The following is a 27,497-nucleotide window of genomic DNA, read 5'->3' on the forward strand; positions in this document are numbered from 1 at the left end:
AGTATGTCTCACCACAATGATATGAAATAATTTTAGAATATTTCTATATATGGGAGGAAATTTACAGCATGTGAAGGACGGAAGCAAACAAATCAGAGCAACACAATATGTTCACCAGCAAACAGGAAAAGGAAAGAAACAGGAGGACAATGAACATCACTGACGTCCAACATTTAAATCAATTCAATATACGTCCTGTCCTGTTCACAAGAGTGAAGCTACACTGTATTACACTGTACTGTATACTGTACAAACAACATACTCAGACTGAACTGTCTTAAAAGTATTGAATGATTAGCCCTCATGCCCTCCCTGTGCCCCTTTTAATAGCTTAAATACATCAAGTAGCCTACACTATAACTAACAAATGTTACATGTTAAAATAACGTTACAAAAGTCTTCAGTTAATAACTTCACATCTTCAGTTTCACAGATAAGGCATACGTAAAGCATAAATGCAATGTATTTTCTTACAAAACATACATTTAAAACGATTACACCTGTAAAAATCAACATCATTTTTCAAATTATGAAAACAAACAAAATTAGCGAATTTTCAGAATTTAAATTTTTTTTTTTAAATAAATTGTGGCAGAAGGTATCGTAGTAAAACATGGTGTTTTCTTTTTAAGAACTCCTACATATTATGCATAGGTTACATCAGAATACCATATTATTATCGTCTTTCACCATCAATAATCCTATAATACTGTCTCATGGATAGTTAAAGCTGACAGAACATTTAAAAACCTACCGAGTGTTGTTAGCCCGTCGTTGTCCTCGCTGCTGATGGTTTTATTCCAGTTTGTGGAGTAAATGTCAGTGCGGTGATTCGAGAGAAGATGCGCCCGGAGCCGAGAGCCACTCCTCCTTCACTGCTGTCATATCCGTCCTCTGTGAGTGTTACTGAAGCAGGTGTGTGCTTGTGCTTATACCCGCCGCCAGCAGCTCAGTCTACACCCGAGAAACTCCGTCTGATGGGAACATTACTGTCTGTCCTGTTCGAAGCCCAGAGCTAAGCGATGAACTGCCGTTGTTTTAACTATATGAGGTCTAGATGACACATGGGCAGTACATACAGAGACTATTTAAGACTGTTTAAAGACTTGTTAAGACAAGTACCAAATGTAAGGAGAACACAATATGTCTAGTAGGGAGAACACAGTAGTTGTGCTATTAGCAACACTTCAGAGTATGAAAAGCTACAATAATGTTTAATTCATTTGACAAATAAATAAATAAATAAATAAAAGGCTCTAATGTCTCTACTTTCAACCACTATAATATAGAAATAATTTTCTGAGAATTAGGTCAAAAGGAAGTAAGTTTATGGTTAAAACTGCTAGGCTCAGAAAAAAATCAACTTTATTTAAAGTTTTCATACCGCATTGAGAAATATTTGTTCTTGTTTTACATATAAACTCACTATTTTACATATAAACTCATATAAACTTCATATCTTTATTATGCAATCTTGTTTTAAGGATGTTTAGATATTTGGATGGGGGGTGGGGGATAGAAAAGAGAATAACACTACAGAACGCATTAAATATTTACAGTGCATACAACATTTAATAACTTTATGAATTTAAGACTTTCCTTTTTAAGGCCTTTATTTGTGGAAGGGCTACTTAAGACTTTTTAATAGCTGCAAAAACCCTGTTTTTTTTTTTAGTATTTTATATGAAAAATCCAAGTGCATTTTTTAAACACTTTTAAATGTTTTTTTTTTAGATGTAAAAAGGACACAACAATGTGAATCAGTGAAAAGCTTGAACCAATCATATGTTCTATACACAGATTGTATGGACTCTAGTCTCTTTGGTAAACTCTAATTATTAGAATCAATCAACTGGCATACACAAAAAACATCTAGCTTGTGTCTATATATTGCCGTAAAGAAACTATCAGCAAACATGGCAGTAAAATCCAACAAAAATGCATGTCTGGATGAAAAGATCTCAAATTAATATATAATAACCAGAAATTTGCCAGATAAGAGAAAAATAGACACTAACCAGATGCAGATGCTCTGATTAATCTGAAACAGGATCTGAAAGCATAAATCAACTGCACAGTGAAGGATTGCAGGACGTTCCCAAAGAGAAGTTGTTGATATGCATAGCAAGGATAATAGGACATTGATCTATCAGATTCTCAAGAGCCAAAAAAATGAAGCTGGTCACAATGGGATAAAATGGTTAGAACTGCTTCATTCTCCTAAACTCCATTAAAATGTCATCTGATAATCTCTTAAAACAAATTTGAGCTGGTCAGATGGATATCACAACAAACCCAGAATCCACAAACGCTTTGATTGCCTTTACATATGTTGCTATGATAAAACCACAGAGAAAGATTTTTTTTTTTTTATCGAAAACCACAGAACTCCTCGGGCACAAAGATCAGGGAAAAACCAACCCCACAACCTCAATCATCTAGCTATCTTCCTATGAAATGTAAATATTATAAATAGAACATTAAAAGGAACATTTCAGGTTGAAAGAAGCTTCACACATCCCACTGATTAAGTAATTACAAATAAATAATAATAATATAATAAGATAATAATACGACTTTTTGAATAAAATTATAAAAATCACACTCAATTGGTGTGAAACATATGTGTTTGTTAAATTGAAAATAATGGTAAAATTTATTTCATAAATACGAATATTGTATTTTACTAAACTATTCATACTACAGTCATGTAGACAACACAAACGACTCCCCAAAAATAAATATTGATGACAATTACTATTAATAAAATTAGTTTAATATAATAAAATAACTGCACTCAAATATTAATCAAAAAATGAATTAAAAGTTTCACAAATAAAAATCAATTTGTAAAATAAATATGTAAAACATATATTTATATACACTATGAAGTAATATTTAACTATACAAATAAATCAATTGGCACTCAACTTGTAAAACACTAAAAACTACTTTTAAAGCTAAGAATAAAAAAAATAATTAAAAAAAATCTTCAAAAAACAATTTCGAAAGACACTACTTATAGATAAAAGTGCACTACCAATTTGTAACAAACAAAAATCCTAACCCCCTCAAACATATTGTCAGTTAAATTGTTCTAAATAAGATTAAGAAAAAATATTGTGAATAAAACCATTGCATTCAACAATTTGTAAAACAAAACTACTGTGTAGTTAAATTGAAAAATAAATAAATTAAATATGAATGAAAACACAGACAATGATCTACTTATTTTTATTTTAATAAAACAAAAAATTTGAAATTCAGTTCATAAAAACTATATTATAGTTAATTTATAAAACAGTAATTTAAAAACATCATCTTAAAAATATTTCAAGAAAACAAAATCAGTTCAACAGGTTGTGCAAAACAAATGTTATTTCTCATATAATGAGTCGGTTTATCTAATTTTATTTATTATATATAGACGTCCTTTTTTTTTATTTTTTTGACTGGTAATCAAAGCTCAACCTGCCAACAGCCGACCCAAAGTCACCTTTTTACTTTGGATAATACTGTAAAAACTTCAAGGGTCACTCGCGCCCCCCCCCTGAACAATCACACTGTAAGACTTGTATCACATGCAGAAACAAAGCCTCCAGTCCAGATAAAACAACAACAGCAGCCCGGCTGCAGTGGCATCGCCAGAACACATACGCAAAGATAAGGCCCTCGCAGACGCCGCCTGGCTTCTCTCATGGGGCTTCTAATGTGAGGACTCCTCCCAACAAACCCAAGACATCAACAAGTCGATTTCACAAATTGTAGCTTTGGTCCTCTGGCTTATCAAGTGCTCAGCAGTGAGGTGTGAAACAATAAACCCTCAGCCTGACAAGAACCTACACAGCCATATCACAACACATCCCGTGTGAAATGCAGGTCCATCAGTCGTTCAAATCAAAGCGTTCCGTCAAACTTCACACCAACTTGTGCTTTATACATTGGGCTTACTAACCAGACTTATAAGAAAGTCTCACTACGCTTTTCTGGAATACTGCGATTCTGATTGAGTCACCCATGTATTGGCATATACTTATTAGATATATATATATAATATTATATATATTATATTTTTATATATATATATATAATGATTTTTATTTATATATATGCAATTTTAATATTTTCAAACACACGTATATCGAAATACTCTAAAAACTCACTAAGTACTTTCATGTCTCACCACACTGTTTATGAAATTATTTTTAGAATATGTCTATATATGGGAGGAAATTTACGCGCATGACGATGTTGAAAGGACGGAAGCAAAAAATCAGAGAGCAACCACATATATTTCACCAGCAAACAGCCTGACAAAGGAAAGAAACAGCGAGGCAAATGAACATACACCTGCTCACGTTGTTACGTCCAACATTTAAATCAATTCAATATACGTCCTGTCCTGTTCACAAGAGTGAAGACTACACTGTATTACACTGTACTGTAATACTGTACACAAACACATACCTCTAGACTGACCTGTCTTAAAAGTATTGAATGATTAGCCCTCATTCTCCTTCCCTGTGCCCCTTTTAATAGCTTAAATACATCAAGTAGCCTACACTATAACTTAAGCACAATGTTACATGTTAATAATAACGTCTACAAAAGATCTTGCAGTTAATAAACTTCAGCACTCTTCAGTTTCACAGATTAAGGCATGACGTAATAAGCATAAATGCAATGTACTTTCTTACAAAAACATACCATTTGTAGAAAGGGGGATTACACCTGCTTTACAAATGTCCACATCATGGGTGTTTTGTAGTAGAGAAAGTTTTTGATCTGTGAAACCACAAACAAAATTAGGACCGCAATTTTCAGAAATCGTTAAATATTTTTTTTTTAAATTACGAATTGTGTTGCAGATCAGAAGGTAGCGTAGTAAACATTTTTTTTTTTTTTGTTGGTTTCTGCCTTTAAGACTCCTGCCTACTATTATGCATCAGCGCGTCTACATCAGAGCTACCAGCACACGTTGTTGTCACGCGACCTCTTTTTTTATTGATAGGTCGTTTAGTACCATCATATATTATCCTATTATACTTGTCTCAGTGGTTAATAGAGATTAAAGTGCATGAAGACAGATAGCTACATTTAAAACTACCTTACACGAGTGTTGCTGGGTTTAGGATCGTCGATTCGTTGTCCTGCGCTGGCTGGTGGTGTTTATTTCCAGTTTGTGGACCCGCCCTAAATGTTCAGTCGCACACGAGACGGGGTGGATTGCCGACGAGTTCGAGAAGATCGCGCTCCTGGAGCCAGAAGGGCCGACTCCTCCTTCCGCCCCATCGACGCATGTTTACAGGTAATCCGTATTTCTCCCTACTGTGAGTTGGTGTTATGAAGTGTTTTGTGTTGTCGTGCTGTGTGTCTTATCTACCCGCGCCCAGCAGCCTCAGTCTCTACTACCGCCGAGAAACTCCTGTCTGATCGGGTATACATTACTGTCTGTCCTGTTCGAAGCCCAGAGCTAAGCGATGGTCAACTTGGTTCGTTGTTTTAACTATATGATTGTCTAGGATGACACAGTGGCTAGTACAGACAGATACCAGTGATTGAGACTACTTTACACGACGCTGTTTTTAAACTGACTATGTTAAGACAAGTACCCAAATGTTCCTAAGGAGAACACAATATGGTCTAGTAGGGGAGACGAAGAACCGGAGTAGGCTTCGTCTGAGACGTAATTAGCAATGACTTCAGAGCTATGGAAACAGCGTTTTTTTCTATCCCAATAAATGTTGGAATTTGCCATTTGACAATCCATTAAATACATATAATAAAAGCTAAAAAGGTCATGTCTAATGTCTCTACGTTTAAACAACCAACTATAATATAGAAATAAGGTTTTTCTAGAGAACTTAGGTCAAAAGGAAGTACGTGTATGGTTAAAACTGCTAGGCTCAGAAAAACAAATCAACTTTATTTAAAGTTTTCATACCGGGCATGAGAAATATTTTGTTCTTGTTTTACATATAAAACTCACATATTTTACATCTATAACTCTATATAAACTTCATATCTTTATTATGCAATCTTGTTTTAAAATAACGGATGTTTTAGATATTTGAGATGTGGGGTGGTGGGATAGCAAAAAGAATAACACTACAGGACACGCATTAAATCATATTACAGTGTCATACAACATCTTAATAATCTTTATGATTTAAGACTTTCCTTTTTAAGGCCTTTTATTTTGTGGAAGGGCTACTTAAGATTTTTAATTAGCTGCCAATAAAACCTGTTGTTTTTTTTTATTAGATATTTTATATGCAAAAATCACGAAGTGCGATTTTTTAGATAAACACTTCTTAAAATGTTTTTTTTTTGTTTTTGCTGGACTTCTTTATCCAAAGTGTCGAAGTAAATAAAACAATTCATTTAGTCCATAAGTTGACCCGTCAGATGGACTGCCTAATGTAGTTTCCTTTGAAACAACAAACCTAACAGCAAACTACTCACAAACATTTTAATTATAATTGCTGGTATGTGGTTATAACTTGTTCGTGTTGGGTTTACACGCTAATTGTTTATTGCATTTTTACTGAACACTCTGTCTGCTCTCGTATGCAACATACAACTGATACAGTCATCACTGATAACCTACTACTAAATTATTGTAGAAACTTAATTTTCTGATTTGTATCGTAACAAGCGCTATACACAAATAAACTTGGAAATTAAATGAAATTGATATTTTAAGTGTGGCACACCTAGCGTGCATTTTTCATAATGATTAACAATCAATAATACATCGTTTGAATGTCAGATTTCACGTGCGTCACCATTTGTCACCTTTTTTCCTCAAATCCATTATAATTATTATAGTTTTTTTATGTTGTGTACAACATGTTGAGATTTGTCATTGTTGGCATATTTTAGCCAATGTTTGCAGCTTTATATTAACTTTAAAAATTTCAAAAGGATTGTCATTCTTTAAAATCAGGATCGGTGAGCATCAAAAAAAGCGGCGTTCCCACTGGTACAACTTACCCGCATATAGTGTGATTTAGATTAATTATGTGTAAAAAGGAACTGCTGTTTACATAACGTTTAAGGCTATAAACAGAGGAAATAATAAATACACTTTTCACATAAGTCCTTTCAAATGATACGAACTCTTGATAGACAATTTATTCAGAGAAAATCTGTAAACTATGTAGCAAAAAGCAAACTGGCAACGTTTTATGGCGTGAAACAATTTACCAAAAATAAACTGATTACTCAAAATTTCATTGTTAATACTTAATACTTATTATAAGTATATTTTCATATACAGAATGAGGGTAATGATAAATAGGGGGGGAAGTCAGTTTGAAAAACATTGTGGTCCCCTAGAGCAGAATGCTTAAAGGTACATTGCAGAAGGAGCATGAGGAGAAAGCATGAACTTCATTTTCATAGAACATTCTCTACAGTGTCATCTATATATTACATTACCTAACCCAGCATTCCACCTGGTTATACTGTATTTACATCGTCTTATAAAACAAATTGTGTGTGCATTATTGCAAAATTTGTTTGAACAGGATTACGATCAAAAACAAATTATCAAAATTGCCTACAGGAAGGAAGGGTTTTGGTATGCTGCTGAACTTGTTTTCCCCCTCGCCCCAAACCAACAAAGTACATCATAGTCTTTCCCACTGTAAGCGGTAACTATACCATGAGTGAGAGACGGAACCAGCTCGATCGTTTGACGCTGTAAGAGACTGAGGAAAATGTCAATGTGTACACACTTAATATTAGCTTACCAGAATGTTGTCATTTGTATCATCGGATTTACATTTGGTATCCGAAATTGCTTTATATTTTAACCTGCTTAGAATGTGGAAATTGTGAAGTTTTAAGCATAATTCTCAATCAAACAGGCCGATGCAATTGCACACAAGTTTTGAAAGTGTTTTAAGTGTGGTCAAGGGGGGCTGCTTCATCTTAGTGGTCATGTAGTGTGTAAATGCATTTTTTCTTGCAACCCTCTGTATTCACATTTGCAAAGTCATTTGTTTTATCTTATTGCACGTTGATCTCTGTGTGATTGGTGTTTGTAGCACACACTGCTGGGTAAACAGTTTCTGCTCACCTGCTGCAGGATGCGGCTCACAGGCAGAATATTTTTACGCAAGAGTGATTCTGAAATCGCTTCTTTTGAGGCATCGCAGATGTTCGCTGCGTCCAGGAAAGCCCTCTATCCGGACCAAACCTGCTCAACACGCATGTGTGACTGTATGGCTAAGCAAACATCTGTGGTGTTTATAATTTTGGAATCACAGTCAGGTAAATTTATTAAATCAAACATTATTAGAAAGGCTCCTAAAGACCTTAAGTCAGGGACAGCGATAGTTGAAAAATGAGAGTCATCGAATTATGTGGCAGAGCTTATCACGTGAATTGCAAGTGCTTTATTCACGCATGCTTTGGGTTGCAATCCCATCACTGCTGCCAGGGGCGCGGTCATACAAGCCCTATCAGGCATCACGTGATGCAAAGCGTGGGGGGGCTTTAATTCTCTCCGTTCTCACACTTCCAGGCGGAAGACTTCACCATTGTGATTCCTCTAGGCTGACATTATTAGGGAACTGACTGGCCGATGCCTCCCCAGGGACCTACGGTTTCGGTGAAGCATGTGCAACCCAAGGCGCAATGTGAGCATTTAACAACTAGAAAGTGTATGCCTCTCGTGTCCTAGGGTTTTCTTGACACCCGAGGACAAGCACACACAATCTAATTGGCGTTATGCTGTCTGGTGTAGACACAAGTCCCCACCATTCAAGTTCTCAAGGACTCTGTAATGTGCTCATGTTAGGGACACAAGTTTCCAGTGAGAAAGACTCCGTTTGCATTTGTCCCTCCTTCTTGACGGGATCAGAGGACAAGCGTCTTCGTTCTCGTGGTTCAGGTCCTGCGGCTCAGGGGATCTCGAAAACACGACTAAATGCAATGGTTTTTTGCCTGATTCTTGAGGGTATCTTGTGTTTGAACAGATCATGTAGCATGACGTGAGGCCCTCAGGGGAAGCTTAGTGCATGCATGGTGCATGATGCTCCCCCCCCCCGCGCTGAGAAAGGCCTTGTATGTTCGGTTCGATTCTCTTTGAGGACTCCCCCATGAGCATCTATCGATCGTGTTCTACTACCTGTGGTTTGGGGTCCATGGCTGCCAAGGTAGCTAGGTAGAAAACAACCTTATGGGGGATTGTAGGGGCAGGGCATGGAAGGAATCTGGCGAGAAGTGTCGTTCCCTTGGAGTCCTTTCATTCTGGTCTCTCCTGAGGTATAGTAGTCGCAGCACTGTTGCATGAGCACGTCCCAGCTCTCAAGGCGTTCTGCGGGATTCCAGATACTTTTTTTTATTCTTGGGTCATCTGATCTACGTTGTGTCCTGAAACGCGCTTCAGCTTCCACTCTCCACACAAATGATTGGATATGAGCACCATAATAGAGCACATTTATATAGGTTTACATGTTTTAAACCAGCATTTGTGATATGTTTTATAAGTTTATAAGTTTTTTTTAAGTACCTTTTATATCTATAGATTTTATTTTCGGCAAGTCGTAATTACAACATTCTAGATATATGACATTGTCTCATATGATGCTCATAAGTTGCTTCATATTGCGGTTAGGATAATTGTGTTAGATAACACCAAATCGGTAAAACAAAAATTTAAATTACCACTAGGAAAGATCTTCCATGATTGAGCCTGTTTTTGCACTTCCTGTTTTTCCCCTGCTTGAGAACTTCTGTCCAATGAATGGATGAATCTTGGCACATGTGTGGTTTACAATTTCTGGTTCACTTGCAAAAAAAGGCAGTGTGAAAGCGAACTGCACCAAAAAAAAAAAAAAATCAACATTGTATTTGGTCCGGACCAAAGCAAGAGAACTAGTGGATTTTCCTGCTGTGAATACACCCTCAAAGGCTCGATTTAGTCTGGTCACCTGAAAGACGAGCACTCTCTGGTCGGTCCTGAACTCCCTTCCCCCAAGAGTCTCCTCTTTCTTCCTGACCTCCACACGGAGTTAGTAAGATTGTAGGACAAGCCATATTCAGTTAGCTACTTCTTTTCAGCATGGGATGATTTTGCGGGTGTGGCTGAGCGTGGATACACAAAGATGCCCCCTATGGAGAGGACGCTTTCAAGCATTCTCTTCCCATGGTGAGTTGTCTTCTTTAAAGACTTCTTCTCTGCCATCTCCTCTGATCAGGATTTTTCAAGTAGGCAGTTCCCTGAGCCTCTTCTAGCTGTCTCCCTTGGGGTTTTAAATAGATGGTCTACTTCCTTTATCCCTTAAGTTTAGTCAGGTAGTAGGGTGGACTGTAGCTTCCCTTGGTGCTCTCTCACCAGATGAACACGCATGTGCCGTGGCATGGTTGAGCAGTCATTCTGTTCCCCATAGTGTCAGCTAGAGGATGCAGCGCGAGTTCCCTTAAAAAGGGGAACGTCTCGGGTTACGCATATAACCATGGTTCCCACGAGAGGGAAAGAGATCCTGTGTCCCCTCTTCCAGCAACGGCCGGCCCTGGTGCTGGTGGCAGTCATGTGTAAATCCATTATGTTTATTCATGTTTTACATGTAAACGGAGGTAAATTTACATTACTTACAGCGAACAGTCAAAAGTATGTTATCATGCTGACATTAAAATTTCAACTTGTTACATCAGGTGTAACATATTTGAGACACGGGGTCTGAGAAGGTTAACTCTACATCTCCTATACATGAATAGTAAAAATAATATATAGGTCTATATAAATGTCTGAATTCTAAAGAATTTATCAGTTAATTAATGAATCAATGTATACCAGGAAGGTTTTCATCTACAAAGAACGCTTCCCCAGACACCTTCTCAAACTTCTTCAGCGGGAATTCAGGCACCCGGTTTGGGTATAAAACTCAAACATTCTGGTTCTTCCTGTGAAATATGTAGTGTTATACACAGATAACCACATAAATAACAAGATGAAACAGACCACATTATTGGGCAGACCATAAACAGTACAACCAAAAAGGGACTGAGATCATAAGAACTAATAACAAACTGATGCATCTTACCTCACACATAAAAACAAAAAGAACCCAAAAACACAAAAAAAAACAAACACATAAAATGCAATTTTTATTGGCACATTTACCATGTCAACTGTGAGCTGTATGACAATGCACAAGGTTTCTGTAACCGTTACACGTAAGACAGCCTTTGTAACCCTTTCCATGACAAGAAACACACCTGAAAGAAGGAGGTGAGACATTTCTGTTTCCATGTGAGCATATAAAACACAATAGGACCACACTGTCGGTCAGTTTAAACCATCAAATTACCTTTTTTCTCTCCCTCTTCCGTGGCAGGTTGTACACCGTCGGTTGCGACTGTGACCAGAGCCATGACAGAACATACAGCGAGTCTAAATTTGTTTTGGAGAAAAACAGTCAGTAGATAAAAAATTGACAGATAATTAATAATAATTAAACATTCACATACCACACCCTTGTCCTCGGCAGTGGGTACAGCCCTCACATTTGCCGTTACCATGACAACAGTGGTGGCAAGGGCTGCAATGACAACGCACTGATGCAAATCCCACAGGCATCATAAAACATAATTACAAAAGTCTGACTTACGGTGATAAATTAAGAGCAGGAGGCACATTAGGTAAGATACACTATGAGTTGGTTTTGATGGTAAATTAAAATTGCTTAAAGACATACCTTAATGAATGACGAGTGTGGGACCCTGATTTTCTGAACGGCGTTGGTGAATTTGGGTGGATAAGACACCTGGACATTCCACGGTGGAGGACTCACTCCATTCTGAGGCCCATCCACACACTCTGACCCTGAGAAAAAATCTATTAATATGCAGCTTTGGCTTTTTTAATGATCCATATCATTGTATTGGTGTCATCGGGCACCTGTGTGTGGCTCTGATTCCCAGGCACTTGATCTGGACTCTGTGAACGTTTCCAAGCGGTACTGAAATGATACAGACCATGTGGTCATGTAATTAGTATTATAATATGTAATAATTCCCAGATCAAGAATGGATACATAACAAGATTTACACGGTAAACTGTAAAAGGCGTCAGCTCTTTGAAGATCAGATTTTTTGCAGGTTTGCTGCTGTATGTCCATTTTTTACCCACAAACTGGAGTAGAGCGTCTCTCGAAAAACATCCTCTGAGACGGTGGGGCACCCTGTCAGTAAGTGTGCAAATACATAAATCAAAAAATCTGTATGTATTGTTCAGTATAAAAATTATTATGTTCACATCAAATGTAGTATGAATATGTTTTTATATTTGTAACTTCCTAAAATAAATGAAAAACGATATTGTACCTACATGACATTTGGAACTGAGGCGTTTCTTGTCATTTTCAGGCTTGTAGGGACAAAGTCTGGCGGAGGAGGACAGATTTGATCTGTACAGTCTATGAATATGAACAACAAAATATCAAATGGGGAAAAAATAATAAATAAAAAGGCATTCAAGACATAACTGTGATACTAGGTCATTTACTGCATACTATATTTACATGATTTTACAAGATGTTAAATATTCACCAATTTTACATTTTTGACCAATACTGATATTTTTAAGCACCCTATAACCGGTATGCAAAAGAAATTTTTATTTATTTCTGCATTTTCACACAATAACTAAATAGCCATTCTACAACAACAACAACAACAATAATAATATAAACATACTATAAATAACAGTGCATTATAATAATAATTGTGTCTTACAAAATAATAACATATTTTATATAATATATATTTATAATAAATTATTATTTTTTTATTTTAGTGCTTTAGGGTAAATAATAGTGTATTATTATAATAACAGCAACTTAAAAATAATAATAATAATAATATATTTTTATTAAAAATTAAATATTGCTATTATTATTTTTATATTGTTTAATATTATTATAATTAATATGTCTTAATGTATATAATATTGTATTATTATAATATCTTAATAACAGTATGCTATTATTAATATTATTAGTGTTTATAATTGTGTTTTATTATAAAAATGGTATCTTAGTAATATTATTATTATTATTAATGAGTGGTAGGCACAAAGGTTTTCTCACCTCCACCAGTGTGTTCCTCGTAGCCTGTTACACTGTCCAGCCAACCTGGAGGTGGAGCAGACGGACCCTCTTCAGGAAGGTTGGGGTCAAAAGTGTCTGCAGTGACAGAGAGAGAGAGAGAGAGAGAGAGAGAGAGAGTATGACATCTGTGATTTGTCCAAGAGTAATATGTTCCTGAATCAACATCCTTTGTTGGTTCTGGAAGAACATTCCTATCAAAAAGCTACTGCCTTATACCAGTGACCGAATTTTCCTAGTAGTCCCATGATCATCATCCTTGTTGATCCTGGAACATCATCAGGGATCCTGATAATAATATCACAATAATCCACAAGACTACTTCACATGACTCCAGTCTAGTCTATGGCTTAATGACGGATTTGTTTCTTACAAACACACATCTTTTTACTTCACAAGATCGTGTTAACTGATGGACTGGAGTTGGGTTGGAATTCTTGTATATTCTTGTGATGTTTTTATCAGCTGTTTGGACTTTCATTCTGACGGCACCATTTCACTGCAGAGCATCCTATGGGTGAGCGTAATGGTAGATTTCTCCAAATCTGATGAAGAAACAAACTTCACTACATCTGAATGGCTTGAGATGAGTACATTCTGAGCAAATGTTTCATTTTTTGGTTTTTTGGTATTCCTTTAAGACATGTTGCATTTCTAGGCAACAGAATACAAACACGGTTTTTTCTTAGCAATCAGTAGTTGGCAGCTGTTCATTTAGTCATAGGGTTCTTTTCCCTCCAAAAGAGAGTTATATATACCTTCACACAAAACATCTTGTTAGGTTCGTGAACAATACTGTTAACAAGTGGATATAAATATCAACTGGAATGGGGTTTCCTTCAACAGAGATCGTGTGCTTCAGATTTAGCATGAAGACTGGGCAGAATCAGGCCTGTATGCCAGAGAAACAATGCCCCTCAAAATATACAGCAGCAGTGAATGATGGGAGGAGCAGGTCGTCTCTGATACAATTCAACTGCTAATTTAGCAATGCACATTACATCAAAATTTTATAGCTATGAATAAAAATTAGATTGTCCTTGTGGCGACCATGGTGTAGTTCGTCGTTTATAGACTATGTTTACCTTTTTGTTTACTTCTGCTGATTGTATTTAGGCTTCGGTAGAGCATTGCGTTAGCAGTGCAAAAGGTTGTGGGTTCGATTCCCAGGGAACACATGTTAGGTAAAAAATTTTAGCTTGAATGCACTGTAAGTTGCTTTGGATAAAAGCATCTGCTAAATGCATAAATGTTTGTTGGTCACAAAGCTTATTTTCTTCAGTAATCCAAAAGCCAATAGAAAAATCCTTTTTGGGTTTTTGTCGAAGGAACCAGGATGATACAAACTACAAATATACATCATTACTGCAGCACTCAATGGCTCTGTCCCAACTGGCACACTTGATGTGTACTTGCAAACTTGTTAAAGGGAAAACACCCTAAAAAAACAAGTCTTTCTAACAGTCTGGTGCCTAATAAAATGCACTGATAACAGAAATAACACATGTAAACAATTGCTTTGGTCTAGATTCATTCAAATTGGCCGTTGTGCCTTTAAGAAGCTAGTACGTGATTAATTGTGCTCCTACTGACAGACATGCACTGCTGCTTTGTGAAGCAGAGATCTATTTAGCAAACAGGATACGTGTTCAGTTTTAAGATAACATTTGCAGTTAACAGTTTCAGATAGTACATTTTTCCTCAGAATGTATTTTTGCTCTTGCGATACATTAAAGTGTTGTAAGTGAAGTTCAAAAAAAGTTCTGGATAACAAAGACTATTATGCACAAGTTATAAAAGTCCTGCCTAAGAGTGTTCTGTTGTTATTTCTGAAAAGTACTATTTAAAAAGCTTTAATCTTGACTTTTTAATCTTGAAATTTTGGGACAAAGTTTGATGAAAGTTGCACCTTAAAGGGAAAGTTCACCCAAAAATCCAAACCTGTATGAGCTTCACAAAAGAGGATATTTTGAAGAACCAAACAGCTGATAGCCATTGACTTCCATAGTATGCATTTTATTTAAAGTTTTTCATACTATGGAAGTCAAGGCTACCGTCAACTGTTTGGTTACCAGCATTCTTCAAAATATTCTCTTTTGTGTTCAACAGAAGAAAGAAACTCATAAAGGTTTGGAGCAACTTGATGATGAGTAAACGATGACAGAATTGACATTTTTTGGGTGAAATTTTTGTTTAATTTTTATGATTTTGTTGTTGTGGTTTTGTTCTTGTTTTGTTATTATGATTTTAATAGTATAACTAAAAAAATACTTGCGTTTGGAATAACTGAAAGGAAGCCACTCATGTTTAACACTTAAATACACAAGTGCATTTTGTAATGTCAAAGTTTTACTTTAAAAAATACATTTTAAAATCATTATTTTAAAATGAGCTTGTTGTATTTTAAAGTAAGCTACACTTATTTTTGATGTGTTGACTAACATTCTAAAGCACATGTAAAGTACTTGATTTTTTTTTTTTAACTGTAGTGTTATTAAACATAATATTTTAAGTTAATATATCTTAAATGTACTTAATTACAACTTCATTAGTGTTGGGGAAAGTTACTTTTAAAAGTACCGCATTGTAATATGCATTACTTAGTTACTTTTTTTGTGGAAAGTAATGTGTAACGTTACTTTTGCATTACGTTTTCACATCTGGGCTGGGCTTTCTTGCTTGTTTTTAATATAAAAAATAAAATAAAATAAAAAATCTAATTTTGGCAAATGTAAATGCCTTTTCACACCAAAAGTGAAATGAATAAGCCTCAGGCTGAAGGAAATTTATTTATTTATTCATTTATTTATTTATTTAGCTTTTTTTTATCTTTTTATTGTGTTTTAGTTGGTTAGTATAAGGTGAGATTGGTTGAAATTGGTTAATAAAATGGAATTAGGTAGGCTTAACATTTAATTATTGCCGGTTTATGTCATATTCTGAGTTTGGATTTCTCTGATTTTATTAATTTTGAGGAATACTGAATCTGTTTTTGTGTAAGTCAGATGAGTAAATGCTCACATTTACAGTAAACCTCATGTTCACACAGCGCGCACACACAACACCTCCTGATTTCTCTCAACATGAGGACAGGAGAGCTCTCAGTCCATAACTGGTCAACAAATGGTGTTACTTATTTGAAACTACTTTACTAGTTACTTGAAAAAAGTAATCTGATTACATAACTACTTGTAATGTGTTACACCCAACACTAATAAATACTCTTTTGAAAAATATTTTATAGTGTGTGTTCTTGACGATTGTAGTGAGTCAGTCATCAAAATGTCTAATGAATGAGATGTTAATGAATGTTACTCAACATTTCTCCCATTTGTGACTGCATATAGAAATTATGCACAGCTCTCAAAATACCATAAAAAGGCTAATTATTTCTAAGTAGGCTATAAAAGGAAGTTTTATTGAATCACATTAAAAATTTCTTTCCTCTTTCTTGTCACTTAAAACTGGAAATTAACAGAATGCTGATGTTTGTTTTTTTTGTTTTTTATGTTGTGCCATAAAATATGATGCAATTAGGATTCAAAGCAAACTAATGCCATTCACCCTGCAAAACTTAAAAAAGAAAAGAAAACTCTGAAAGTTTCTTTAATCAGAGTTATGTTTGTTGAATTAAATTACATAGCAGTTAGCAAGACTGATGATATTTAATATTAGGCTACAGTACTGAAAAGGGTTTAGTCTTCAGTTTCTGTTTTTCGCTGTTTTTTATTGGAATCCAAATATGGGACGTCCCGTGGTTGAAGACGCACTTGACAATTGCCCAGATGTAACGTGATCCTCAACGTGACAGAGATTTAATGTTTAACAAAAAGACTTAAGCACTTCAGCAATGCGTTTTATTCTAACAGAATAAATGTTTTTGTTGCCAAACCCATTGATCTGACGTTGTGCAAAAGGAAAATGATCTTTCCAGATTCTTGCAGATGTGGTGTCAGATCAGAAGTGCACAAAGCATTTAAACTACAGTCTCTAAAAACATGTCATTATTACTTTTAATTATTAAAATAATCACTTGAAATCTCGTAGGCTATATGGCTATGAGTTAACGGTGCATTTACAATTATATTTTTCATTTATAAAAACATACTTTTTGTAGGATAAACTAATAGGTTACGAGTTTGCTACATGCTACAGATGTGTTTCTTGCAACAAGGCAATGAAATCTTCAAGAAAAACTTTAAGCAAATAAAACAAGCAAAAGACCGTTAGCTGTAATATGCACATATTTCATCATATGCATTTGCCCACCTGTATCTTCGTCTTTGTCATCCATAACGCAGAAAATTCTGGCGAGGTTAGTTTCACAATGATCCTCCAGATGTTCACTGAGAGCTTTTCAGTTCTGAACTCTGGAAACTGGGTAGTAATGAAGACACGCCCACAATATGTTGGCAGTCTGGTTTTATTATGAAGCGCGCCTCATACAACGCACGAAGGACAGAATCCTTAAAGGCACAGTACACTCTAAAATAAAATTGTTTAATATAGCTACACGCCTTGGTGAAAACTTGTACGCTCTGAAACTACATGAGAGTGAGTAGAATCTTGAAGAAAATACGGTTTTAAAGCCTAGGTAAAACTGTATACAAAACTTAGCGAAACGTCTATGTAATGCATTTCACATTTTTTTGCAACATTACAGACTGTCATAATTGTCTCTGTGTAACAACTTTAAGAACAACAACAGTCATAATAAGTGCTCTTTATGAGCAGATGTGAAATTTGTAAAATTATGACATGGAAAAAAAAACAATACCCCTACTGTAACAAAATATTTTACCCAAAATCAAAGGAAAAAAAGAAAAAAAAGAAAAATTATATATATATATATATCTATATATATATATAACACACACAACATATATATAATATATATATATATATATATATATATATATATATACAACACACACACCCACACACACACACACACACACACACACATATATATATATATATATATATATATATATATATATACACACATTTTTTTTTCTTTTGAACAAATAAAATTAAGGACCATTAAAATTTTATGCCGATTTAAAAAAAATAATAATAATAATTAATAATATAATAATAATAATGTGCATCACTAATGAGATTAAATATGGACTCATCGTCATAGGACTAAATGTATATATATATATAATTTTTTTTTATCACAATTGCAATTCTACATCTCACAATTCTGAGTTCACATTTCGCAATTAACAAAATAAACAATTAAAAAGTTAGGTGTGAATTTTTATCTCACAATTTTTTTTTTTTTAATCTGACTTTTTTTTTTTATAGTTATTGCAATTTTATTATGTTAAGATTATTATGATTTTTATTTCTCGCAATTGCGAGTTAACGTGGAAAAACCAAGAAAAAGTAAGAATTGCGAGAAAAAGGACAGAACTGTGAGATATAAACAATAAAAATATAAATTTGCGAGAAAAAGTTTTCCAAATTCAAAAAAGTGAATATTTTTTTATCCCGTGGTGGAAACAAGCTTCTGTACTTTTAAATATTACAAACTCAAAATAAAACATTCTGAAAGTTTACAGTAATTTTTTTTTTTTCGTTTGATTTTGGGAAATACAGATAAAGTATAATGCAGATGCTCTATATGCTCTAACTAGTACATCTAGATATTCTACGTTCCATCTTTTTTCAATTTTCTTATAGTTTCTTTGTAATAATGCCAAAGATGTTTAACCAATAATATGAAGATGATATAACTCTTTAACAGGTCTAACGGACAGCAGTGGCAGCACAGGCATTACACAGCAGTCTAAAGAATGGAGCAACAGCAGCATTTGGCAGGGTAATCCTTGGTGTAGACTTTGTGTTCGGTTCCATATACAAAATAAATGTGGGTTTTCTCATTCCAGGCGTAATGCACTCGCGTGATGGGAATCAGCTCAATGGTCTGCCTCTGGAAAATGAAACACAGGATCAGAACATGCTCTGTCTCCATACAATATAACATTTTCTTCCTCAATTATTTCTTAAACTGTTTTTCTATTAATACTTTTAGAGAAATAATCATAAAACATTTGTGTCTTGTTTGTATATATATTTGGGAATATATGGGCTTTCTGACAAGCTATAATCTGGTTTCCACAGGACTGAGCCAACATGAAGAAGTCATTTAATCAATCCCCAGAAGAATGGGAGGCTGAGATGTGGATTTAAAGAGACAAGCACAGGTTTTTTTTTTACCTGTTGCAGAATACGGCACGTGGTGGCGAACTGAGCCAGGTGTTCCTTCACGGCACTTTCAGACGTTGCGTTTACAGAGCTGTCTGGGAAAGTGACAACTGGATAAACCTGCATTGATGAGTCAAAACTTCAGTGTCATTGCCAAACAAACAAGGTTGTATTGTAAAATAATTGTTGCATTCATATTAGGGGTCAAATCATGTTTTTAATTATTAGGGTTTTTTTTTTCTTAACCCTCAAGTTGTGTTCATGTCATTTTGAGGATTTTCTTTTTTCTCCCAAAAATGCTAGTTAATGTTATCACATTGGACTGAAACTTACTGACTTTGCTTACACAGGGTATAACAATTTCCCAAAATATGTACTTTTTTGGCATTTATTCCCACCTTGTTACATTTATGGTGTTCCTTGTCAAAAACGATTGGCCGCCAAAGAATTGCTTTTAAATTTCTCATTGTGCTATATTATTACCAAATATTGAATTATTAACTTGTTTTTTTTTTTTTCTTCAGTGAGCACAGATTGTATATCTGTTTTTGGAACTGTTTTTGGAACTGATTAATGATCTGAGCTTACGCACCTCCACAAATATAATATATAATGCGCAAATAATAATTATACGATCAACCAGTTCCAAAAAGAAATACAAAACCAGTGCTAATTGAAAATTGAATGTAAGATTTGGTGATAATATAGCATAATGAAAGATTTACAAGCAATTTTTATGGTTAAACATATTTTATATATTATATATTGTTTTGTTATTTTACAAAACATGTATCTTATTTTAAAATAGTGTATCATTATGTTTATATTGTTTACTTAAGTTTTTTTATGACCACTTCCAACCTTTTTCTAACCTAAGAATTAAACAGGCTATTTTTGCTGCTGCATCTTTAAAAGGATAGTCCACCCCAAAATGATAATTTTGTCATTAATCACTTACCCCCATGTCGTTCCAAACCCGTAAAAGCTTTGTTCGTCTTCGGAACACAATTTAAGATATTTTGGATGAAAACCGGGAGGCTTGTGACTGTCCCATAGACTGCCAAATAAATAACAGTGTCAAAGTCCATAAAAGTATTAAAGTCGTCGTGAGACTTTGGAGAAACACAGAGGAGACTGTTGACAAAGGAATTGTTGAATAAAGTGTTCCTGTCACTTCATATAACACAGATTGCACGTCTGATGGCAGATGGAGTATTCTGACAATGACTTTCATACCTTTTCTGGACCCTTGACGTGTATTATTTTGGCAGGTCTATGGGACAGTTACAGGCCTCCCGGTTTTCATCAAAAATATCTTAATTGTGTTCCGAAGACGAACAAAGCTTTTACGGGTTTGGAACGACATGGGGGTGATTAATGACAAAATTTTCATTTTGGGGTGGAGTATCCTTTTAAGAAACACCTTTTTCACAAGTGAAATGAGCAACCGTTTTCACTAGTCATTGGTCTGCATGTTTGAAATATGCTGCTTAAACTGAAATAATCAGAGATTTTGATAATAATAGACTACTGAGAAACACTGACTTCATTCAGGTAGAAATGCAGAGCTGTAGGTGCTACACAGCAGACCAAGTTTTTATTTCAATACATTTGGTTCTAAGAAATTTACAACTGCTTTTGAGTTCAATATGTTTCCATAGTTGTCAAATAACAGGAAATGTATTATCTTATGAACCCATTAAATAACAAAGGCATTGTGAGCCCCATGATGTTTTGCTCACCACTGGAGCCATATCAGTAAGAAGTTTCTCTCCGGTAATTTGATCAAGAAGCTCAACCGGGAATCCCGAACCCTTGTCAATAACAGCCACATAAATGTTGTTCTTCCTGAGAAGATAAAAGAAAACAAACAGAAGAATAAATAGTGAATTTGTGAAAGTGTGTTGTAAAAATGGGTGTAGACCACTGTCTTCTCACCATGTGATTTTAAGTCTGATGAAGCAGAGGAGCTTTCCTTGCCCTTTGCATGTTTTGCAGGTGATTGAACCGGCTCCTCCACAGGAATGACACCTGAAATACAGAGAACTGAAAGAGTACTGTATTCTTACATTTTCTGAGGAAAATGTGACTGGTTTTGACCCGTACAACACCAACAGGCACAATGCTGGGAACAAAGAATTATGAGAAAAATGAAAGTAGCCAGATTTGCGTATTGAATATATTGTTTATTTTTGCACTGGAACTCTATATTAACCATATTAGCATCAGAAGCAAAGCCGTCTATTTTGGATACTAAATGTACAAATCAATTTTTAAGGAATGTCATCATTGCTAGCAGCACCATATTTCTTTATTTATGTTCATTATCAGAAGGTATGGATAATGCGCAACAAATTTTTGTTTAATAATAAAATAAAAGAAGTGCACTTAAATTATGCATCATTATTGACTTTATAATAAATATTTATGCCAATTTTGCCAAAATGAGGAAGACGCTTTCTCTTACATATTTTATTTCTGTTCTTACACCAAACATTTCTGGCTTCTAGCATCTTTATTTCTTGTGCATTTTCCGGACGTGCAATATTTCTGCCAAGGCTCTTTTTCACTATTTTTCATGCAATATTAAGCAGCTAGATGATGACTAATATTATCATCATTATCATCATCACTTAAAACATCCCCTCCAATAAAAAAAAAAGCTTTAAAACATCCTACATCATAGAACAATTTCTACTATTAAAAAAAAAAAAAAAAGTTTTTGTTGAAATTTAAATTTTGCAAATAATAAAATAAACTAAATCCGATTTTTCTAAAATGAATTAAATTAAATAAATCAAGCTATACCGAGTTTTCTAATCAGAGGGCTGACGTCGTACCTAATCATGCCAGAGCCCTGACACATATTACAGCGCTGATCAGCGGAAGTTCGACCCATGCCACTGCAGGATCCACAGCGAGTCTGTAACAATAGAATCATTATAATGAAACCACAGAAAGAAAATACAGGATGAAATGATTAAATGACATCTGATCGGCGTACGGTACTTACCCTGCCTGAATTCACACATCTACTGCAAGCAGATCTACCCAGATTCAGGCATGAATGACAGCCCTGTGTTTTGAATCCAACAACTAAATTAATCAAGATGACTTTTTCATTGAACTTGATACCCAGATTCAGGCACGAGACCAAACAGTTAATCAAGATGACTTTTTCATTGAACTTGATGAATGGAAAACTGAAAAAAAGTTTTACTTTGACAGTGGATGTGTGTGGGGGATGCTCCACGGAGCAGGAGCCACTCCGAAGCCATCCACCACCTGACCTGATAAATGAAGGGACATACATATTTAAACATATAATTTAGAGTTATATAGAAATATCTTTGGGTTAGAATGACTTTATTCACCATTGTATGGTTCACTGTCCCATTCTGTTGTTCTGGACTCAGTAAAAGTCTCCAGACGGTACTGTTCGGAGAAATAGATATCCATGTTATATGAAAGCATGAGTCTCGAGTGGCTGCTTTATGTTTGTGGTTTGTGTGTGATGTTTGTGCTAATGGTGCAGCTTATGTGTTTATGTGTTGTGGAGGTCTGTGAACACCATCTCTTTGCTGGTTTAGAGCCTGTGTAACTTTGCGCCATTGCTGCCTGGCATATTTTATGAAGGCCTCATGAGCGAGTTCTTCAGTGATGGCAGGAATGCTGAGGACATGACACGTGAACTTCAGCTGGGTTCGCAACTTATAACCAGTCGTTTACAACACTACATTTTCATACAAAAATGAACAAATGAACGAATGAATCAACCATTCTAGCAAATTAAATTGAAAAAAAAATGAACAAATACAAGAAACATTAACCTCAGTGTAAGGTGAAGGACTTAATCGTGTCACAAAAAAAAATAAAAGTTAATAAAAAACTAAGTGAATATTTTAAACATCAAAAAACTAAAAAAAAAAATGAATGTTAATTGAAATTATATTAATATTTTGAAATATAAAATTAATAAAATATGAATAAAACCTGAACTAAAATTAAAAGTTAATTATAAATATAGAAATATTTTAAAATAAAAACTAAATAAAATGGATTTATATATATATAGATAAAATGTTTTTTAAAAAGATTCTGTCATAAAAAATATATATATTTTAGTGATAGACTAAAATCATTAAGTGTATGCTGCAATAAAATCAAAATGTATTTATCCTTGACATTATTTATATATCTGTAGTTGTTATTTTTTATGTATATATTTCTTTTTTATTTTTTTTTATTTTTTTCAAAAATGAATGAATGAATGATTGAATGAATGAATCAACCATTGTAGCAAATTAAATTGAAAACGTTTACAGAATATTTCCATTATCTGAAAAAGAAACATTAAGTACTAAATGTCAAAAAATAAAAATAAAAATATTTTAAAATAAAAACTAAATAAAATGAATAAAACCTGAACTAAAATAAAACAGAACATACAAAAATAAAACCTAAAACTAAAATAATATATCAGTGATATTAAAATAACTGTGCAAAATAAATTATTGATACAAAAAAAATAGATGGAATTGTTTTTTTTTTTTTTTAGATTTTGTCATAAAAATAATTCTTTTTTTTATTTACCAATGCATTCATTAAATTATCAATAACAATCATTTATAAAAATGTATTTATCCTTACATTTATTTATTTCTGTAAACTGTTAATTGTGTATTTATTTCTTTTTTTTAATTATTATTTTTTAAAATTTTATTTACATGTTTATTTCCTATTTCAATATGAAAATGAGAGGGGGTGGTTAGTTTAGCCCGCTGGCTGATTGATTGAAGTCACCTGGTTAAGCTGCATTTAGATTCCTTGCACATTTTAACTTATAAGTCTTTGTTGCAGAACACCTGAGCATCCACAAGTCTATTATTCAACTACTCAAAAACAGGGTGGAGCTCATAAATTAATCCAGAATTGCCTCAAGAATACCAGTTAGGCAAGTCAGGAAAAAAACAACATGACCACATGAAACAGACTAGACAAAGGATGGGGCTGATTATAAGTTATTCATCAGGGAAAATCATAAATTGTGAAATTTCTTTACATTTTCCACTTAATGAAGCATTTTAGCCCCTAATGTACCAAGATAGAGACCAAGAAAAATACACTAGGTTTAGAACTGGTGCTTAATCTGCTTTAAACTGACATCATGAATCGTTTTATTGTATAAGTGCTGGAGTTCTTACTCGAAGCGTCTCTCCGGAGCTCTGGACGGGGCTTGTGGTTGAGCCGCTCCAAAATCTGACGGGGGAATAACTGTGGATGTAATAAAAAAAATCACTGTCTCGTTCATTACCAACATTTTGCTCTCGGTTTCAGCTGAAGCTACAGAAACGGTTCTCACCATTAGGTCCCAAACTCTCATAGCCAGGAACGACAGGCATCGCATCCGCAGGAGGAGCCGTCGCCCCGTCATTTGGGACTGTGTTTGGATCTGCATCATGTACAACACAAATTTATTTCAACATAGGCCTACTAACGTCTCATTTCTCAGCAGTTGTTCATGCTGTCAGGATACAGTAGAACGGGAAACATGCTTCTCTAAAGTTGCTGGCTGAAGCTTTTTGCTGCTATTTTTTAAGTGCACTTCATTATTTGAGTCTGTAAGTTTTCTGTTTTAATATTTACTTTGCAGTGAACTTCTCATGCACAAAGGTTAAGTGATCTGAGTGCATCTTTTGGAAATAATTTTATGATTACCTGCATAAGATCCAGCAGGACACGATGGACCAGGGTGGGCTTCATCCTGGTCACTATTACAAAAAACAGAACAATTGATATTGTTATTAGGTTATTACACCACGACGCTGAAAATAAGCCACAGTCTCGATCTGCTATAAAAAAAAGAAAGAAAGAAAGAAAGAAAGAAAGAAACGCTTAAATGCCTCATTGCCCTTGACAAGTCCTTATTTAACCCATGAAGCCTTAGTTCGTCATCTTTTATCGCGATTTACGAGATAAAACACGCTGCGCGTTTATGGTATTTTGATAGAAATAGCTATCGATTCTTAATTAAATTTTAAAAAAAAGTCTAATTTATCAGCATTCGTGTTGTTTCTAAGCGACCTCGCTTCATAATTTAGTTAATTTTGTCCAACATACCTCAGCAGATGCGTCCTGTCCATCTTTGTTTCTAGCGAGTTGTGAACTTTCGTTTTGTGAGAAGTGAGAGTTAAGGAAGGAGGAGGAAAAACAACAGTGTAACCAGAGATGATTTCAGGAGTTCACATCAATTCATAAACATTCACCTCAATATTACATTTCCTAAGCTGTATACTTAAAATGAGAAATAGATAGATAGATGATAGAAACCTTGCATTTGGAGTTTGTGCAGATGTTTTGCATATATATATATTAGCATGTGTTGTTTTTACACTTAACTTAAAGGGTTAAAATCGAGGAATTTATCATCTTTCAGGTTTAGCGTGATAACAACATCAACTGTTCATTAGTAGGCTTCTATTAATTATTAAGCTATAGCTTATATTTAAGTCACTTTTGGACAAATGTAATCAACAATGTCTTCTCAAATGTTACTGTTGCAGTCAGTGTCTCTAACAGCCTGCAAAATGATGAACTAGACCCAGATAGCACGGGTACGTCTGCAAGATGTCTGATAAAGATCGCTTTATCTTCATCTGCGGTGTACAAACATCTGATAGACGTCTCTAAGATGTCAGTTTTACATGCATTCTAAATCATAAACATCTTAAAGACATCTTCTAAACATCTGTTTGAACGTCCTACATCTTAAAGACATCTTCTAATCAGTACCATAGACGTAAGCAGAAACACTCTAAAAATACGTCTAGCAGATGTAATGCAGATGTCAAATAGATGTCTCCGTGATGTACGTGTGCTAGAGGAAGAGGCTACTGCAATTTTCTTGAATAGCACATGACTATTACATATATTGTGCAATGATGGACAAACAGCAGAGCTCACATGGCCTCATTACATTTTAAATCTTGTGATAATCTTTGTAAATCTTTAATAATCTCAGATATGAGTTAGTATTTTTATTACAGTTTTTGTATGTTACAGTCCAGTTGAATGCATTGCATCATGGGATATACTGGTGTTCAATCTAGTGAGCTCTGGCATGAAGACTACTGGACATAGTACTAAGCAAAGGCCCATTATTACACCAAGGATGATAACTATAATAATAAGTATGGTAAAAATAACTATAAAGTTGTAATAATCATTCTATTGAATTGTTCACGCAAGGACGATAACTATACAGTTTTAATAATCATTCTAATGTGAGAATAGTGAAGTCCATATCACAGCTATAACGGTAATGACTGAGGAACAGTGTTGTTGGAATCACTTTCTGAACTTTTTTTTTTTTTGCGATATGATAAAAACATTAACAGCCAATCAGAATCCACCAGACTTCAACGAGCTTGAGCATTTAAAGTGGCAGACAACAAAACTGTGCCGCGCGCTCAGGGCCGCGTTATCCTAAAGGGCAACATGGGCTGCAGCCCGGGGCCCCTGAACACTAGGGGCCCCCCGAGACAATCCTCTTTTTGACTTGTTTTGATCAAGGTAATTATGTGTGCGTAGAGCATCACTGTCACACACCCCAATCAGGGGTCACAGTGGACACACAGTATCTGATTTGTAAGATTATTAATCGATAATCTTGTTTATGTACATCATTTTTAGCCTACTATGGGATTATGATGTGCGCTTGTGTTTGTTTACTTGTATTTCACGAGTACAACGTGTGTGGTGACGCTGCTACACTCCGAAAGCCTTCCCACGTATCACATTCAGATCTCAGGATATTGTTTAGGCACCAACAGACTGCGATCGAGTTTTGGCGAATTGATGGCTAATTAGTATGAATTCGTACAATCTCATTTGTGCAATTTTGTATGATTTGTTTACGACCCACTGAGGGTTAGTTTTAGGGGTGTTTTTTCCATAGATATGTGTTCGTAGATGCCTCACTAGCGACTGTTTCTATGGGCCGCCGTCCATTGGAAGGGTCAACTTGAAGTCATTTACCATAGTAGCCTAATCAATGAATATTCGAAGATGGTTCCGCCCCTCTCTCGCATTCTCATCTGTGAAAGGTTATCCCGTTTCTTCGGGAATTTAACTCCCGGCGGTTTTTACAACCATCGGCTG

General features: G+C 34.8%; 2 protein-coding genes across 2 annotated transcripts; both read right to left on the reverse strand.

The window, feature by feature from the left end:
• Positions 1–11,141: 11,141 nt before the first annotated feature.
• ssuh2.1 (ssu-2 homolog, tandem duplicate 1) lies at positions 11,142–17,950 on the reverse strand. Its single transcript, XM_042712475.1, has 9 exons — positions 17,391–17,950; positions 13,104–13,199; positions 12,344–12,422; positions 12,065–12,197; positions 11,915–11,975; positions 11,708–11,839; positions 11,487–11,571; positions 11,325–11,408; positions 11,142–11,232 (listed from the first exon to the last, which is right to left on the reverse strand). Exons 1-9 carry the CDS (start codon positions 17,413–17,415, stop codon positions 11,142–11,144), a joined length of 786 nt encoding a protein of 261 aa, XP_042568409.1. The 5' UTR covers positions 17,416–17,950.
• A 568-nt stretch (positions 17,951–18,518) lies between these two features.
• Positions 18,519–25,548, reverse strand: LOC109052169 (protein SSUH2 homolog). Its single transcript, XM_042712476.1, has 13 exons — positions 25,458–25,548; positions 25,056–25,108; positions 24,700–24,789; positions 24,542–24,611; positions 22,907–23,009; positions 22,712–22,772; positions 22,558–22,622; positions 22,351–22,413; positions 22,178–22,260; positions 21,276–21,368; positions 21,080–21,185; positions 19,350–19,457; positions 18,519–19,062 (listed from the first exon to the last, which is right to left on the reverse strand). Exons 1-13 carry the CDS (start codon positions 25,478–25,480, stop codon positions 18,919–18,921), a joined length of 1,062 nt encoding a protein of 353 aa, XP_042568410.1. The 5' UTR covers positions 25,481–25,548; the 3' UTR covers positions 18,519–18,918.
• Between the last annotated feature and the right edge of the window lie 1,949 nt (positions 25,549–27,497).

Source organism: Cyprinus carpio, chromosome A22, assembly GCF_018340385.1.
Source record: "Cyprinus carpio isolate SPL01 chromosome A22, ASM1834038v1, whole genome shotgun sequence".
NCBI classification, from domain to species: Eukaryota; Metazoa; Chordata; class Actinopteri; order Cypriniformes; family Cyprinidae; genus Cyprinus; species Cyprinus carpio.